This window comes from Aspergillus neoniger (genome assembly GCF_003184625.1).
Source record: "Aspergillus neoniger CBS 115656 unplaced genomic scaffold BO87scaffold_6, whole genome shotgun sequence".
Classification (NCBI taxonomy): domain Eukaryota; kingdom Fungi; phylum Ascomycota; class Eurotiomycetes; order Eurotiales; family Aspergillaceae; genus Aspergillus; species Aspergillus neoniger.
The window spans coordinates 941954-958428 of NW_020291134.1; the positions used below are offsets into that span (position 1 = coordinate 941954).

At 48.0% G+C, this 16475-nt stretch overlaps 8 protein-coding genes across 8 annotated transcripts; 5 read left to right on the plus strand and 3 right to left on the minus strand.

Annotated features, from left to right (window-relative positions):
* Positions 1-29: 29 nt before the first annotated feature.
* On the plus strand, positions 30-2164 carry BO87DRAFT_456589 (uncharacterized protein; the record flags this gene model as incomplete). Its single annotated transcript, XM_025628738.1, has 5 exons — positions 30-172; positions 245-569; positions 633-1164; positions 1229-1336; positions 1392-2164. 5 exons carry the CDS (start codon positions 30-32, stop codon positions 2162-2164), a joined length of 1881 nt encoding a protein of 626 aa, XP_025483047.1.
* A 537-nt stretch (positions 2165-2701) lies between these two features.
* Positions 2702-3272, minus strand: BO87DRAFT_413627 (uncharacterized protein; the record flags this gene model as incomplete). Its single annotated transcript, XM_025626586.1, has 4 exons — positions 3040-3272; positions 2908-2988; positions 2758-2856; positions 2702-2707 (listed from the first exon to the last, which is right to left on the minus strand). Exons 1-4 carry the CDS (start codon positions 3196-3198, stop codon positions 2702-2704), a joined length of 345 nt encoding a protein of 114 aa, XP_025483048.1. The 5' UTR covers positions 3199-3272.
* Positions 3273-4559: 1287 nt separating this feature from the next.
* Positions 4560-5674, plus strand: BO87DRAFT_301912 (oxidase ustYa family protein; the record flags this gene model as incomplete). Its single annotated transcript, XM_025619182.1, has 5 exons — positions 4560-4836; positions 4892-5002; positions 5054-5190; positions 5254-5347; positions 5418-5674. 5 exons carry the CDS (start codon positions 4560-4562, stop codon positions 5672-5674), a joined length of 876 nt encoding a protein of 291 aa, XP_025483049.1.
* A 296-nt stretch (positions 5675-5970) lies between these two features.
* Positions 5971-7101, minus strand: BO87DRAFT_423190 (malate dehydrogenase; the record flags this gene model as incomplete). The annotated part of the gene is made up of 4 exons (XM_025627154.1): positions 5971-6317; positions 6384-6723; positions 6816-6826; positions 6897-7101. The coding sequence occupies 4 exons, from the start codon at positions 7099-7101 to the stop codon at positions 5971-5973; spliced, it is 903 nt and encodes a 300-aa protein (XP_025483050.1).
* A 2175-nt stretch (positions 7102-9276) lies between these two features.
* Positions 9277-10476, plus strand: BO87DRAFT_450729 (uncharacterized protein; the record flags this gene model as incomplete). The annotated part of the gene is made up of 3 exons (XM_025628431.1): positions 9277-9295; positions 9346-9846; positions 9879-10476. 3 exons carry the CDS (start codon positions 9277-9279, stop codon positions 10427-10429), a joined length of 1071 nt encoding a protein of 356 aa, XP_025483051.1. The 3' UTR covers positions 10430-10476.
* A 170-nt stretch (positions 10477-10646) lies between these two features.
* Positions 10647-11772, minus strand: BO87DRAFT_423193 (D-mandelate dehydrogenase-like dehydrogenase; the record flags this gene model as incomplete). Its single annotated transcript, XM_025627155.1, has 3 exons — positions 10647-11392; positions 11445-11520; positions 11584-11772. The coding sequence occupies 3 exons, from the start codon at positions 11770-11772 to the stop codon at positions 10647-10649; spliced, it is 1011 nt and encodes a 336-aa protein (XP_025483052.1).
* Positions 11773-12591: 819 nt separating this feature from the next.
* Positions 12592-13966, plus strand: BO87DRAFT_456591 (sugar transporter; the record flags this gene model as incomplete). The annotated part of the gene is made up of 2 exons (XM_025628739.1): positions 12592-13528; positions 13555-13966. Exons 1-2 carry the CDS (start codon positions 12597-12599, stop codon positions 13964-13966), a joined length of 1344 nt encoding a protein of 447 aa, XP_025483053.1. The 5' UTR covers positions 12592-12596.
* Positions 13967-14303: 337 nt separating this feature from the next.
* On the plus strand, positions 14304-16027 carry BO87DRAFT_404588 (MFS transporter; the record flags this gene model as incomplete). The annotated part of the gene is made up of 4 exons (XM_025625873.1): positions 14304-14322; positions 14426-14508; positions 14567-14973; positions 15046-16027. 4 exons carry the CDS (start codon positions 14304-14306, stop codon positions 16025-16027), a joined length of 1491 nt encoding a protein of 496 aa, XP_025483054.1.
* Positions 16028-16475: the final 448 nt, after the last annotated feature.

Consider the following 16475-nt stretch of genomic DNA (forward strand, 5'->3'; position numbering starts at 1 on the left):
CGATATCCTTTCTAAATAGGCGATATAGTATGAAGGCAGAGCAGGAGACGCCCAACAACCCGCTCACCCAGGCCCTGAGTACCACAATAAAACGGCGGGACGAGATCGAGACACAGTCTCGGGTGCAGGGGGAACAATGGAGCAAATGGCTCAAATTCGGGGATACCACAGAGTAAGGCCCATCATGCGACCAGGCATGCCTTTTCATGTAATAGCATTAGGCTGAGACTGTATGATTCACCAGTGACGCAGATTTGAGGCGGCTAGAAGATGGTCGCAAGAGCATTGTAGAGATTTGGCAGCGATTTCGGGAACATCATCATGAAGATTCAAGAGTGGGCTCTGATCAAGTAGTCCCGGAGATACCGAATATTGCCACGTTGAAAAATATCGTCCAGGACGCCCAGATGGACTGGCAGGCTAAGAGAAGTAAAGGACTGGGAAAGGTCAAGAGTTATGTTGTCGACTTTCTGGAGATGATGGACGACCATTTTTTTCTGTTCAAGTTCATCCCGACCGGAGACAAGTACATCAGTCTGATCACGGGTGTTATCTCGTCAGTCGTCAAGGTATGCGATCACATTCGGAGAGCACGAGTTGGCCATGAGCTCAAGACATCTGCGCGTACTTAGATATGTGCCAATTATAAGCAAATTGCCGAGGGCTTCTTTTCCGCCTTGGTCGATCTTAGCAGTGATTTGAGGCTCGTCCAAAAAAAGACGGATATCTGGGACAGCGCAGACATGAGGACGCTCGTCGTGGACTACTACGTGATGGTCTTTGAGTTCCTATGCAACGCAATGTCATGGTTTAGTCGACCGCGCCATCGATACTGGACAATCATTGATAGGAGTTCTTATGACCATGAAGTCAAGGACTTGGTTGATCACATGAAATCGGCGGTTGCACGGATCCGTGACGAAGCGGCACATCTGGCAGAGAAGCAGGTCCTGGGAATCAGCAGCAAGCTTGGCCAAGTGTTCGATATTGTCAGCCCCCGACCAATTGACGTCTCTGGAAAATTCTTATATCTTCACGTTGTGGGAAGTGAGAGTCGAGACGACGACCGAAATGCGACGCAGGCGAAGTTTCACCACTTGGGTCAGCTCGTGGGAGCATGCTCACTTGAAACGCTGCAAGAGGTTGAGAGGAATGCTAAACACGGTAGGACAACTACCTGACCATAACTTAAGCCAACTTGAGAATGGTAATCTAATCGGTGAGCTAGATCCACAGTCGCTTAAGATACGTGAGAAGAGGGAGAGCCTGACAGATGTTAAGCCGGCAGATGTTCAAGCTACTGAAGTCAAGACATGGAAGACTGAGTCGGACTCTGGTAAATATTGTTGCGTTTATCTGTTTTATTCTACCTTCGTAACAAACCATCCAAGACGCAGATGAGACATGCACGCGCTACGACATTCAGAAAGCCACGACAGCCCTCATGAAGTACATTGACGATGGAAGAGAAGAGCTTTCCCATACACTCCGAGGAATTCCATCTTCTCTACTTCCACAGGAAGTATTGAGTGAGATCCAGGACTGGATCAGGAGCCCACGGTCGAAAATGATCTGGCTCGAGGGGGTCCCGTCGTTTAATCATAGGTCCAATCTCTCCCTGGCAGCCATGCAGCTGCGCGCTCTGAGCACAAGGGCACAAATTCCTTGTATCTCATTCTTCTGTAAGCCAAGGTATAATTGCGACACGGATGTCTCGAGCCAAGAAGCCTCTGTCATCGCGCTTTTGTACTCCATAATCGCACAACTTGCGCGTCTGCTCCCCGCAGACTTCCACGGCGCCCCAGAGCTCCTGGCATATTTTGAAAATCTTGATGGAACGATAGGATCTACCTCCACTGCGTTGAGGATAATCAAAGGCCTCCTGGTGGATGCACCACCATCAATTATTTGGGTCATTGATGGACTTCATATGGCAGAGAGCTGCGCTACTATTAACATTCTGGACGACTTTGTGGCCATGCTGCGTGAGCAGGAGAGGTTGCGGCTTTCCAAGGTATGCTTTACGACTGATGGAAACAGCCATACCCTGTTGCCAGCCATGATGGTGGATGAGCTAATAGATGCTTCTCGCATGGCTCTGGCAGGTCCTGGGAGGCAATTGCGTGGAGGGGGAGACATCTTTGCCGAGATGAACAATTGGTAATGTGTGAATCATTCACTGAAGATAAACTTTTCCTCAAGGGGATGATATCATTACTCTTTAACAGAACACCTTCGGACTTATCCTTCTCATCATCTTCTTTTGTACAAAATTAAACCTATCAGTTTATACCAGTACCTGTCTACTAAACGATAATTCCAGAGATTGATCCTAGATCTACCCTATCTATAATGAGCTAAATGGCGATTACGTACTCGAAGAATACCTTACTAGAGATGCACACTACAATGGAACATTGAGGAGACTTTTTACAGGTACCTCCTCGCTATGAATCAAAAATGTTATGACTTGTGTTCTTTGAAGCACTAAGGCTCAAGAATAAGTGACAAGAAAAGGCAAAGCCTTGTCGGAAGTCGCACGGATACAGTACCTTGCATGTTGAATGCTGCGCCAGGCAACAGGATACATCCGTCGAAAGCATCATGGTGAAAGAGTCCGGCTTTGCCAAATGAACCGCACAGTGAAGCGTACATCAATTACAGCTTCCTGCAGACTTTGTCACCTGCCCACGCGCTATAGCTACGCCTATACAGTTTCATTAACATGTTCACTGCTCCAGAGGGTAGGGGCATTACCTTCCAATAGCCACCTCCACGACCATATCCGTCACCACCACGACCATATCCATCGCCGCCGCCGCCACGACCGTAGCCATCAAGCCACTCTCGCTTAGCCTGGTAAGATGTTAATACTCGCTTCTTCTCATGAGCTGGATTGCCACTTACCAGACCGTAACCATCACCGCCACCACCGCCGTAGCCATCTCCACCGCCACGGCCGTAACCATCAAGCCATTCCCGCTTACCCTGATACAACTTCAGTATTTCTTCCTTTCCACAAGCTGGATTACCACTTACTAGACCATAACCATCACTGCCGCCACCGCCGTAGCCATCTCCACCGCCACCGCCGTAGCCATCAAGCCATTCCCGCTTGTCGTTCTCCTCCGGAATAGACGCTCCGGGTGCCGCGATGGCAAGCCCGATCAGTGCACTCAGCCAGATAAACGAACGCATTTTGTTTAGCTTTTTCCTATTGGTGGTGGTAGTGTGCTTGATAATTGTTATTGTGCTTGTGAGGCTTGTTGTTGTTCTTGAGATATTCAGATTGCACCCCCAGATTCCAGGTCTAGGCCCACATTAAATATGGTAGTCTGGTCTCACATCGTAGACCATTTCTATGAGGCATTTACGCCCCTCACCACTTGAATTATGCTTTTTCTTTTGAATTGCTTGAAAGCAATGCTTGTCTCCATCATGTCCATGCGTAGACTTGATTTACTGTCATGTGTGTTGGCACTGACCGTTTCACCAAAAATGATATATTGCATCTATACGATCAGATCAATGGACAGATATGTTCCGATGTCATGTGTATTGTGAGGCAGCTGGTGGAGCTCCGTGCAATATTGATCTCAGGAAGGAAATTGAGCAGATGTCGGATGCTGACGGATTGCGCCAGTTAACTAGTTATTATGCATTGTACCATATCTGACTAAGATTCGGTGCCTTTTATGCTTTTTCTGGCGTGAGATACTACATGTTCTCTCTATATCGGCAAAGCACACATTGAATGACAGTGAGGATAGAATAGCCATTACCATATGGAAACTTGGGCTCGACCTCTGCTGTACTACGTCTGTAAAGACTTTTTACAAATTGCGAAGCCGATCGGTGAAGGCAACAGCCTTTGTAGTCTCCTATATTGCTTTTTCTTGTTATTTTCAAGTCATGCGGGTGAAGAGACAATCATGGTAAGTTTGTATATTACTTTTTCATGCGGTTCCTAACACCTGCCGGTGAAGGAAACAGTTTTTAAAAACTTCGATATTGCTTTGTCCTGGCTGCAGATACAGTGCGTGACAGCTCAATGATCAGCATGAACAAGTGCCACAAAACAGTGATCGGATGTAGTAGTAAACTTGCAACTCAAATAGAGTACGTATAAGAAAGCAAGGCAACTGATGACAAATCTCTAGAAATTGTAAAAGATGTAGCCTCGCGGACTAAGTTTGAAACCAGATTGGGTACCATGCTAGTATCAACACCTATTATCTGCACCATAACGCTCGTGAACCCTCCTTCCACAATTTGCCTTGCGATCTGCAATATAAATCGATATTATGTGTTAGTATCGCCTACACTCCAGAGAATGGGGAAAAGATTATCGATATGACGACACGCATGTTTCTGGTGAACTAATGAAAATTGACAAATGCCAATTTATCCAATCAAGACATAACCCCTCGCGAGGTGGGGCTACCGAGAGGGTTTATATGACCGAAAATATGACCGAGTCAAGGGTATTGCGAGCCACTCGAGCCATTCTACCTCAGAGGCATTCTGAGGCCGTTCTGTGAACGACACGAGAAACAGAAATGAAGGATGCCGCATATTGTCCAGTTGACGATGGCAGTGACTGCCGCGGGAGCAGCAGTCTTGACAAAGACGAAGCCAGACGAGTGCTTCTTAGCAAACCGTTTGAGGACCATGTGGTACACTCCACTCCACCCATGAGCCGAAAGTACTTGTTCTTCGGATTGTTCTGTGTCGTCCTACTGATGTTGAACACTGTGATGCTTGTTTTCAACCTCTGGACAACCACGCCCCATTCCCGCCAAGAAGGCTTCATTCAGAAGCCTACAGATTACTGGTGTGGGTACATCCTTTGCTTCGACTTCTTTGCGCAGATTTTGACAGGTCCGTACAGTGCCAGGCTTTGAAAGTGGAATCGTCTACGAGAAACGACAATTCTATAGTGCCCATTCAGAATACGCGGGTGTGGGACCGGAGGTAGATGCCATATGGCATGACTTGACAAGTTAGAGACCAGACAACCCTTCATTGTCAATTTTCTAATAGCCTTTGGTAGGAGGTGCAATGGGCATCAGTCGCCAGCAGCTGACAGCATTGAACAATCATCCCGATGTTGCAGTACAGATCGAAAACCCTGGCCCTGACCAAGAGTATATGGCGACCTTTGACGTTCTTCACCAATTACACTGTGTTGTGAGTATTGTGACCATGTGCGTGTTGATTTATATAGCTGATCATGTCGCTTTTTGCTGTTAGGATCTCCTGCGGAAAGGTATTCATATGGATTACTACAAAGACAAAGATGAGCATTTCGTGAATCAAACAGATGAGCGTATCTTCTTTCACTTAGGTGGGTGTTACAGTCAATCTCTTTCGCTTTCGAGCTGCGGAGTACAGCACACAGCTAACAGCTTTCCCAGACCACTGCGTTGATATCCTTCGTCAGACCCTAATGTGCAACGATGACCTCTCCTTGGTGACTTACAACTGGGTGCAAGGCTTGGACATCCCGTACCCGAACTTCAACACATACCATACCTGCAAGAATTGGGACACGTTCTTTGCGTTGAATCAGAAGCTCGATGTTAGTGCCAGGTGGGAAGGCGGTAAGGTCGTTGACGAATACCCGATACCCAGAAAGCCGGAACATGTCGATGGCATGTGGCCACCTCCTTGAAGGTCTTCCCGGATTGCGCTCTATTTGACAAACGGTTCAATCTCAAGATTTGTGCCTATTTTGGGAAATTCTCTACCATTTCTTATTATTATCTGTTGCTTGTACATAGTGAAGTGAGCCTATTTATGCGTCATCACTTGTCATAACAATGCCATCTTCTTACACTGAGGAGCAGTTAATGAGACGGAGCATAGTCCATAGTTTCAAGGCACTGTATCCAGCTCTACAAAAGGAACCCAAAATACATACATCCCATAGGTTACTATCAAGTAGACTCCCAAGACGGAAATCTATTCCTACTCCAAAGCCAACCCCATAGCAATATCCTTCTTCAACCCCTCGATAGCAACTCCCAGAAGCTTCCTCTCATTCACAGAAACCTCACCAAATGACAGCGCCTTCGAAGCCCCTGTCTTTCCAATCTTAACCTTAACAGCAAAATAATCCACCCCAAGCTTAGCCGCAATCTCCTCACCACCAGGAACACCAGGAAGATAGACATAGGCTTCCTCGGTAACTGTTTCTCCACCCATGGCTGCCAAAATAGCCTTGATGAAGCGGAATCCCGCATACGCCATGCATGTAGTAGCACTTCCCGCGCCCTGCTTACTCTTCACGATCTCGTCACCCCCGAATTGCACCCCTTCAATTCCATTACATTAGCATCTGCTTCCCGAAGGTAATGAATACTTGACAGTGGGATACATACGGTTAATAATAGCCGCCAAAGTTTCCTCATCAAGAGTGACTGGTGGTTGAGCCTGACTGTAAAGCGGCAATATGGTAGCTCCGCTGTGGCCGCCGATGACAGGGACTTTGTAGGCTTTGGGGTCGGTGTTTGTGGCATGTGCGGCGAAAGTAGATGCCCGCACGACGTCTAGGGTAGTGACGCCAAAGAGGCGAGTCGGGTCGAAGACACCTGCTCTTTTGAGAGTCTCGGCGGCGACGGGGACAGTGGAGTTGACGGGGTTGGTGACGACGCAGCAGAATGCCTTGGGGCATGTTGCTGCGACTTCGGTGAAGATTGAGCGGATGATGTGAGCATTTGTCTAGTTTTACTTAGTTAGATGATGCTTATTCTGGCGAGAACATCCCAAATAGCATATGATATATTGGTTCTGTTGGGTAGTTGTTGTCTCACCTTGAATAAATCTAGACGCGGGCACCCGTTAGTAACTGGTTATTACTATATATATAAATGTAAATAGTAGTCGTCACTCACCATCTCTAGTCATACCCGGCTTACGCGCAATACCAGCCGTGACAACGATGACATCAGCGCCAGTAAGGGCTTTTTTCAGTCCATCATCAGCCGGAAGATAGCCAGTAACCTTGGCTTTGGTGTCGATGTGCATCAAGTCCGTAGCAATGCCCGGGACATGAACAATATCGTACAAGGCAATCTCATCAAATAAATCACTCTGCATAGTGTCAACCAGCATATTCTGAATTATGTTCATTCCTGTAAATTCTTTGTCCATCATACTGTTTTGCATCAAAGACTGAGGGGCGTGCCTATCTGGCCCGCGGCGCCAAGAAGTGCAATTTTCACCATGTTGATGATTTGTATGGTCGTTGTATTTGGATCAAATTGGCAGATTTATTGAATCGATTTAATGACCGAGATCCTGCGTTAGCAATGGAGTAGACGATATCCTGTTCTTATTACTGGCGATTTTCCGGTAGTACACATCATGAAACATGCTGTAAGCTCGGTGGGTGAACGTTCACCCGCACGGTCCAAGTATAGCCGGCGGGCTAGGGGAACTCGACACAGCATGTCTGGCTGATTGTTCTTCAGTTTCAACCCCATAGGATTAGATCATGATTCCTGAGCTTGGATTACAATGCGGGATGACTGAAATGTTCTACCGGTATTGAGAAACCACTTCAGATTTGAGAAAATTATATTTTCCTCGGTTCTTCATGGTTTTCCAAAGCCTTTCACAAATCCTCAGTAATGGCCCTCTTTTGCTACCCGGCTGCTGCTCTACTCGCAGTGTAATTGTTGTCAAAAGCCTGGAAAATAGATTTTGCCATAAAAGTGCTGGGCTCGGGTCGGAGCCAGATTCAATCAATAACTTAGGTCATGGCTTCGGGTTGCACTAGTCCACAGCCATATGTCGTGAACTTCGTCCCGCGCTATCGCCAGGAAATCAAAATCGTTAAGCCAGCCGTGGCTGCATTGCCCGAAACCCAGAATCGAACTGTTCGCATTGAATATAACCATCACGGCATGAGTTGCTTCAAGTATGAAAATGATAAGGAATTCAAGACAGCCTTAATTCCTTCAAAAACCTGGTTGGCCGTTCTGTCAAAGCCGCAAGAGGGGGGTACTAATATCGATAATACTACGTTCGCCGGGTCTAACAACTCTGCTTTTTAGCTGGGACAGGTTTTGGGAACGATCCGTGGCTTCTCTTTTGGATCTGCAGGCAAGTAGATAGTATGGCCCTACTTGGGCATACGAATTGCGAATGTCTTTCTTATTGTTCACCTCTCCCATACAATGATCTTCCAAAAACAATCAATATGTAAAATAATTTGAGCACACGCACTCTCACACGTTTACCACTTACTCTGTTTCAGGAGGGGCCAGCAATTAAACAAACCAATCGTTGTGTAAGAAGCCCAGATTACGATCTGCATCAGACTGTATTGGCGCTTATATTTTGGCACTAATGCACCACCAAGTCTAGCCGCAACGAACGATAGTATGATACTGAGCCCTGGATATGATTTCCCCGCTTCACTACACACGTACTCAACCGTCGGAGTGACTGATGACTAGGAGGATCATAAAGGGCTCTATTGTTGGTGGCTGAGAGCTGAGAAGGAGAACTGCGCTGAGGTAAAGGGGGAAACAAAAGAGGATAGTATGCGGCGTAGCCATCCTATATGGGTGAAGCACATCTTGGATATGTGCTGTCATCCATTCGCCGGTTTTCGTATCTAAAATTAGATGGCATGGACATGCAACTGTACTATGTTGCCGTCGAGATTTTACATTAGTGGCCTGCGTGGACCTCTTATTTACCGCCGCGGTCGTTGCTGCTACTGCAAGGGATGGACGAATTAGTGCTGTTACTTCGGTAATTTCTACCTGGCGTGTCTGGAAGCTACAAGGCTAAGTCAGTTGTCACAATGTGCGTGGTCAGGACAGAACGATTCAGGTCTCGGAATCAGCGTACAGACCAAAGCCAAGCAGCCACTAAGGGCTTAGTTCCCCACCACTAGCGGGGTAGAGTTACTCTGTACGCGCTGGCAAGCATGGTGTGCCGACGGGACACTAGATTGGATAACGGGAAAGCCGCCGCTGGATCTTGAACCATGCATGGGATGTCGCTCAATGCCAATCACGATCGATGACCTGTGGCGGGTAGGCGACTTATACTATTGGTTTCCCAAGTATGCGCGCAGAGACCTTGGTTATTTTGTCTATGGATTATAACACACTTCATGAGTCTTCCACGTCAAACCGTGGAATTCCCGACCGGTAGTCTGTTCTTCATGAGAAGATGCCGAAATTGCTTCAATCTCGGAGATGCATTAGGCGCGTCTTCTCCTGTACACTTGACATTTGCGCCAGCACGCAAAAGTATATGAAGAAGAAACGGATTAGTACGTTTCCTCTTTCTATGTCATTTCGTACATAAGCTTATGCGAAACAGGGAAATGGTTCGATGGTCTGCTAAGGAGAAATAATGGCGAACAGGCTGCAGCAAGCGAAGAAAAAGAGGCGACCCTCAACGAGAGAAGCCTAGCCACTGGACTGTCGACTTTGCAGAGTGTCGATGCGATTAAGACAGCTGTCGAAAGCATAAACGGCAATTTAGAGCGCTTAATCGCCAGAGCTGGACGCATTGATGAAAGAACCGCAGCAATCCGGTCGATTACAGATACCATTCAAGAGAAGACTCAAGAAATCCCATCCAAACAGGACGACCTGATGGACATGCAGAGGGAGATGATTGGTATGCAACGAGTAATGATGGACCAATTGTCTGAGCAGGCCAAGTTATTCAGCCAAGCGCTGAGATTTTTGGAGCCACTTCAGGTTGGAATTAATTTTGGCAAGGAAGCTCGGACGAGTCTACTGAAACTTGATGTGGTTAAGTTGCGCCTAACTCGGTGGGGGAGGTTTGTGGGTTTGACTGATCTGAACGATGTGGGTCTGCTCACGAAATAAATCTCGCTCGTGAAGACATTCCAGAAATGCAAGATCTCCTCGGTGAAATACTGGAGCTGATCAGGGAAGCGGATAAGCTTTCGGGCTGCTTCAGGAATAAGAATCCCGCATCTCCGAATATGGATCCCAGTCAGGAGCTGGCCAGAACCTCTGAATCGTCTCATCAGCAAGTCAATGATATCATTGGGGGGCAGGAGGGTGAATTCATTGTCAACCAGAATGAGGCCCTGGCCATTTACGAGATGAAGGATTTCTCGCGGTTGATCCAAGACATAGGTGGTCTGGTCAACGATTTGACTGAATTATTCCCAGCGGAAAATAAGCAGTGCGGGATCTATAAGAATGAAGCTTCACGGATGGACAAGGTCAAGATTGGTCTGTCACTCCTTAAAGAGACTTATGCTAGCCAGGATGATCTTTCGAGTGAAACAGTTGTCAAGGCCAATCAGTCTACGATTACCTACAATAACTGTGTTATCTTCACAGGGGAGAACTTTGGAATCCAGATGGGACATAACGCTGGCACAATTGACAACGTGCGATTCGACCAGCAGAGTCGGTCGTGATGATGCAATGATCGAGTGATGTATGTCTGAATCATGATTTATATGTGTATGCATGATGCAAGCATTTTCAGAATAATTACTCTATATATTCTGGTAGATGATTAAATCACCTCTGGACAGCCGCTAATGCAAACAACTCAATGCACAATTGTATTCTTTCGAATGTAAACACAAACACAAAGTTACGTCTGACAGACAAATCAAGTTATCCACAGTTCTAAGCCTTCCCATTCACCAACCCCCAATGCTCCGGAACCGGGGACAACAACACCTCACCCACAATCGCCCGTCTCGCATTCTCCATCGCCCACTCCTCCATCTTCGCCAACGTTTCATACGTATGTGTCCCAATATGCGGCACCAATAGCGCACCTTCATTCTTCACGAGCCTTTCATTGATCTCCGGCTCCCTCTCATACACATCCAAGCCAACAGCACCAATATGCCCACTCTCCAGGGCATCAGCCATAGCAGCCTCATCAACAATAGCACCACGAGCCGTATTGATAATCACAACGCCGCGCTTCATCTTCGCGATCTCCGCTGAGCCAATTAAATGCTTCGTATTCGCATTCAAGGGCACGTTAATACTGATGATATCACTCTCAGTGAGCAGTTTCTCAAAGGAGACGTACTCGGCCCCGGCAGACAGATCAGCAGACAAGGGACGACGGTTATGATAAACAGTCTTGATGCCGAAAGGTTCGCGGCGCTGTTTGATAGCACGGCCGATTCGGCCCATACCGAGGATACCTAGCGTCTTTCCTTGAGGGTCGTGGCCGAAACCTACGCCTTGTTTGAAGGTCCCGGCGTGAAGGGAGAGAAGTGCCGGGTTAAGGTTTCGCAGAGCTCCCAGGAGTAGGAGGATAGCTAGGTCAGCGGTTGCATCTGTCACTGGGTCCGGGGCGTTGGTGACGATGATGCCTCGTTTGGCGCAGGCTTCGGTGTCGATGGGGTCGTAGCCTGTAGTCATATGTCAGTGGGGTTTTTCTAGGGTGTTACATGACTCACGTACCTGCGCCATTGTGGAAGATGTATTTGCAGCTTGATGGGAGGTGGTTGATTAGTTCGGCATCGAACTTTCCAGCTACCTTTAGTAACATATTAGTTTACTGAGACCAGAAGTCTGTACAATGGGTGAGGGTGTTACTTACAGCACCGCTAGCGGATGTTCGATAAATGGCAAAGATGTCTTTATATTTTTCTGTGACATCTTTGAAAAACTCCTCCCGACTTTTACTTGTCACCACCTCTGTGTGAGCATGCTCTTGGAGCTTCTCGTAGAACGGCACTGCGTGTCTCACGGGATTGAAGAAGAGAATGCGGGGCTTAGCCGACGACATGGTTCTGATGGTGCTGCGAGGGAAGAGAGTCCACGCTGCTTTCTGTCCGAGCCTCATGTTTTATGGCTTTGTTGGCGATCAACGTATTACGTTTATCTATCTTTAATTTGATCTTTGAAGGAAAGATTAACCATGGCGGTTGTCTGTCCCGAGCAGGGCATTTGCCGTCGGAGTAGGTTACGGCTAAACCTCCTCCACCCATGGTTCAGATTTCGGTGCCATGGCAAAACGTTTAGGCTCATCCTCACAACATTCGATGCTCATGTTATGTACTATGTATTACTTTGTACATTCTGAATGCATGTTTATGGAGCAATCTGGGGTAATTTTGCGGGGTATAGCCAAGTTTCTGAGCTTCGTAGCGTCTGATTCCGCATGATGCTTGACAGTACGTGTCTTTGTTGAATGTTATGGGAGTGTGTAAGATACTATACGCTGTGTTATTTAAGAACTGCTTTTAGATCCTTTTATTTCATTGTTCTCTTCTATCGAGAGACTCGCTGGATCTCATAATCAGAGGCTATTCGTTCATGTGCACAGTTTCATCAAAATATATATTGCACCCATCGTGTCTACCACCACTTCCTCGTCAATATGACTTTCGCAAGTCTCACCGGCTCATCGTTAGCTAGAGCCCGTATATGTCTTATAGTTGCCCCTGCATTTCTCCTATACGGCTACAATCAATCCAATATAGGTGGAGTGCTCGGTTACCCGTCATTCATCAAGTACTTTCCACCGATAGATACGAGTAACACCACTGGTTCCATCAAGAACCACAATGCAACCATCCAGGGCATGTTCACACATCCATACTCCCAACAATGTTCCTAACCATCTATTTCATAGGAACCGTCGTCGCCATATACACCATCGGATGCCTCATCGGCGCCCTCTCGATCACCCAGCTCGGGAACCGCATCGGACGACGCAAATTCCTCATGACCGTTGCTGCAGTAGCTACCATCGGTCTAGTCATACAGGCTACGTCCTACCATATAGCTCAACTTGTCGTGGGACGTATAGTTTCCGGAATCGGGATTGGTGGTGTAAACGCTGTCGTCCCAGTTTGGCAGAGCGAGTGCACAAAGCCCAAGAGTCGAGGGAAGAATGTCGTTGTTATCGGCGTTTTCATTGCCTCAGAAGTTGCCATGGCTAGCTGGGTGAACGTGGGGCTCTCGTTTGTAGAAGAGAGTGAGGTATTCTGGCGCCTCCCTCTGGCACTACCAATCGTCTTCACCCTGCTGCTCCTGGCATTTACCCTGTCCTTCCCTGAATCACCCCGCTGGCTCATCAGCAAAGGCCGCAAGGCAGAAGCCCGCGCCGCCATGCACGCACTAGCCGACAAGCACATAGTTAGCTACGAAGCGATTGACGCCGAAATCGAAACCATCTCTCTCGCTCTCCGAGAATCATCTACATCAGAATACGGTTTCGTCAACTTCTTCAAACGGGGACCTCAACGCCTGTTCTACCGTCTCTTCCTCGCCGTTGCCGTCAACTTCAGCGCTCAAATGACTGGTGCCAACGTGATAACCTACTACGGAAAAACCATCTTCCAAGAATCCCTAGGCCTCGAAGCAGAGAAAGCAGCTATCCTGAGCGCCGGCGTCCTAACATGGAAAATCTTCGCTGCTCTCTCGGCCTACCTCTCCGTTGACCGCTTCGGCCGCAAACCACTCTTCATCGTCTCCGCGTTGGGGATGGGTACATCCATGGCCGGACTCACTGGAACAGTCTGGGCAATTGATAACCGGTACACGTACGGTGCTAGTATCGCAGCGACGTTCTTTCTCTTATGTCTTTCTTCCCGCTTGGGTTCTTGGCTGCTAATTTCTTGTATGCGCCGGAGATCGCACCCCAAGAGCTGAGGATTCATTTGGCGGCGATTGGAACGGCGACCCATTGGTTGTTTAATTTTGTCATTGCAGAGATTACGCCCATTGTGTTTGCGACGATCAGGTGGAGGTATTATATTGTGTATGCGGTGATTGGGTTTAGTGTTGCTTTTATGGTTTATTTCGTCTTTCCGGAGACGAAGGGTCGATCGCTGGAGGAGATGGATCGGTTATTTGGTGATCCGGAACATTGGTGGAAGGTTACTATATATTCGAGGGAGATGATGGGAATGGAATTGGTGGAGGTGGATGGGGATGATGTGAAGATGGACGCGAGTCATATTGAGAAGGCTTAGTTGATATGAAGGAAGGAAACGGTTAAGCAATGAGCCTCAATCAAACACGCGTCTGTCTGGAATGGGACTAGTTCACGTTGCACCAACACGTGCTGGCCACTAGCCCGAATGAGGCAATGCCTATGCTTGTAGCCGCAAACGGTAATTTGCTGCCTCAAGGATAAGGCTACTCGGGTTTTAAGCCGTCTTAAAAGCCGACAGGAATCAGGTATAAGAGAGTCTGCACTTGAGCAGGGTTCCCTTCGTTCTTTTCGTTCAGTAAAATATCAATCCCATTCTAATAGAATCAGACACTTCTCAATAATTGGCGATCATCTCTGAAATCAATTGCTGCAAGATGGCAGCCAAAGAAGGAGGTATGTCTCCTTCCGTGATGCGGACCCATCCATCTCCACGCCAGCCCTATGGAACATCAACACCAGCCAAGACCCTAACTAACCATCACTCAACCATCCACAGAATCAGTCCCGTTGGAGGCCGCTCCATCCCAAGTATCCCTCAACGACACGAGACGACTCTTCCCAGACCAAGATGCCCACCTAGTTAGTCTGCTCTTCATACCAATATCATCAACATACTAACAGTGATATACTACTATAGGTAACATGGGCCATGGACGACCGCGAAAACCCCAAGAACTGGAGCATGAGCAAGAAATGGGCCGTAACCATCACCGTATCGCTCTTCACCTTTATCTCTCCCGTCTCCTCTTCCATGATCTCCCCGGCCTTGACCAAAATCGCGAAAGAACTCAACATCACCTCAGAGGTGGAATCCGAACTAAGTCTCTCCGTCTTTGTTCTTGCTTACGCTGTCGGCCCGCTATGCTTCGGCCCGCTATCCGAACTCTTCGGCCGCGCCTACGTCCTGCAATGTAGTAACTTGTGCTATGTGGCATGGAACCTGGGGTGCGGGTTCGCGCAGACATCGGGGCAGTTGATCGCGTTTCGCTTCATGAGTGGCATTGCGGGCAGTGCGCCGTTGGCTATCGGCGGTGGTGTTCTCAGGTATGCCCTTCCACTTCCCTTCTTTCATTCCACCCGTCCCCTTCTCCAATAAAACAACTAACATTGTGAAAGCGACTGCTGGAATGCCGACCAACGCGGCAAAGCCGTCGGTATCTACAGCCTTGCCCCCCTCCTCGGCCCCGTCGTGGGCCCCATCGCGGGCGGCTTCATCGCTGAAACAACTACCTGGAGGTGGGTCTTCTGGGCTACTAGCATCGCGGGCGCCGTGATCCAACTAATCGGGCTGGCCTTCCTGCCCGAGACCTACGCACCGACTCTGCTTAAACGGCGCGCCCGAACCCTACGCCAGAAGACCGGTGACGAAGCATACCACACTGAGGCAGACACCCAGAACACAAGTTTGATGTCGACGTTGCAACGCGCCCTCGTTAGACCATTCATTCTCCTTACTACGCAGCCCATCGTACAGGTCATCGCGCTGTACATGGCGTACCTCTTCGGGCTATTCTACCTACTCCTGTCCACCTTCCCCCAGGTCTGGGAGAACGTTTACGGCGAGAGCGTCGGCATCGGCGGTCTGAACTACATTTCTCTGGGCATTGGGTTCGTGCTTGGTGCTCAGGTCAACGCGCGCGCTAGCGACCGCATCTACAAACAGCTTAAGGCGAAGCGGAATAACACCGGTCTTCCTGAGTTCCGGATTCCTGCTATGTTCGTGGGCTCGTTGTTCATCCCCGTCGGGTTGTTCTGGTATGGGTGGAGTGTGCAAGCACATATCCATTGGATTATGCCTAACATTGGCATCGTGTTGTTCAGTATTGGGAGCATTGTGTGTCTGCAATGTATGCAAACATATGTGATTGATAGTTATACGAGGTTTGCGGCGAGTGGGTTGGCGGCTGCGGTTGTGTTGAGGAGTCTGGCGGGGTTTAGTTTTCCGTTGTTTGCGCCGTATATGTATAACAAGTTGCAGTATGGATGGGGAAATAGCTTGCTTGGGTTTCTGAGTATTGGGATTGGGGTGCCGGCGCCTTGGGTGTTTTGGTTTTGGGGCGCGAAGTTGAGGGGGATGTCGAGGTATGCTTCTGGCTGAAATTTCTCTCTTTGGTGTTCAGTGTGTGATTGGTCGTTTTTGTTGGTTTGTTTGTGCATGGATTAGATTGGGCTGGGTTTGTTTGTTGCTGGTTCGGATTGGTTATGTATTAGATCTCCTCTCTCTTTTTACTCTCGTATGTCGTGTTTGGATGAAAAGTCAGAGATGTTTTTGTTGGATAAGCTGGCATAGCTATTATTAGCAATTTTAAGAATACCAATCTACTTTCCTAATTAGCTACTTGCACCTTCCCATGAACATCTACTCATCATAGAAGAAAGAAGCCTCTTTATGGATATTCCATTTTTTCATTTCATTTCATTTCATTCCATATTCTTATACCCAATCGAGCCGGCCTAGGTAAGATGCTAGCTATGCAGGTGCTTCACCGTTTGAAGCAAAGAATATGATCCCGAACGCCGAATATCCCATGAACCATCATGGAAAT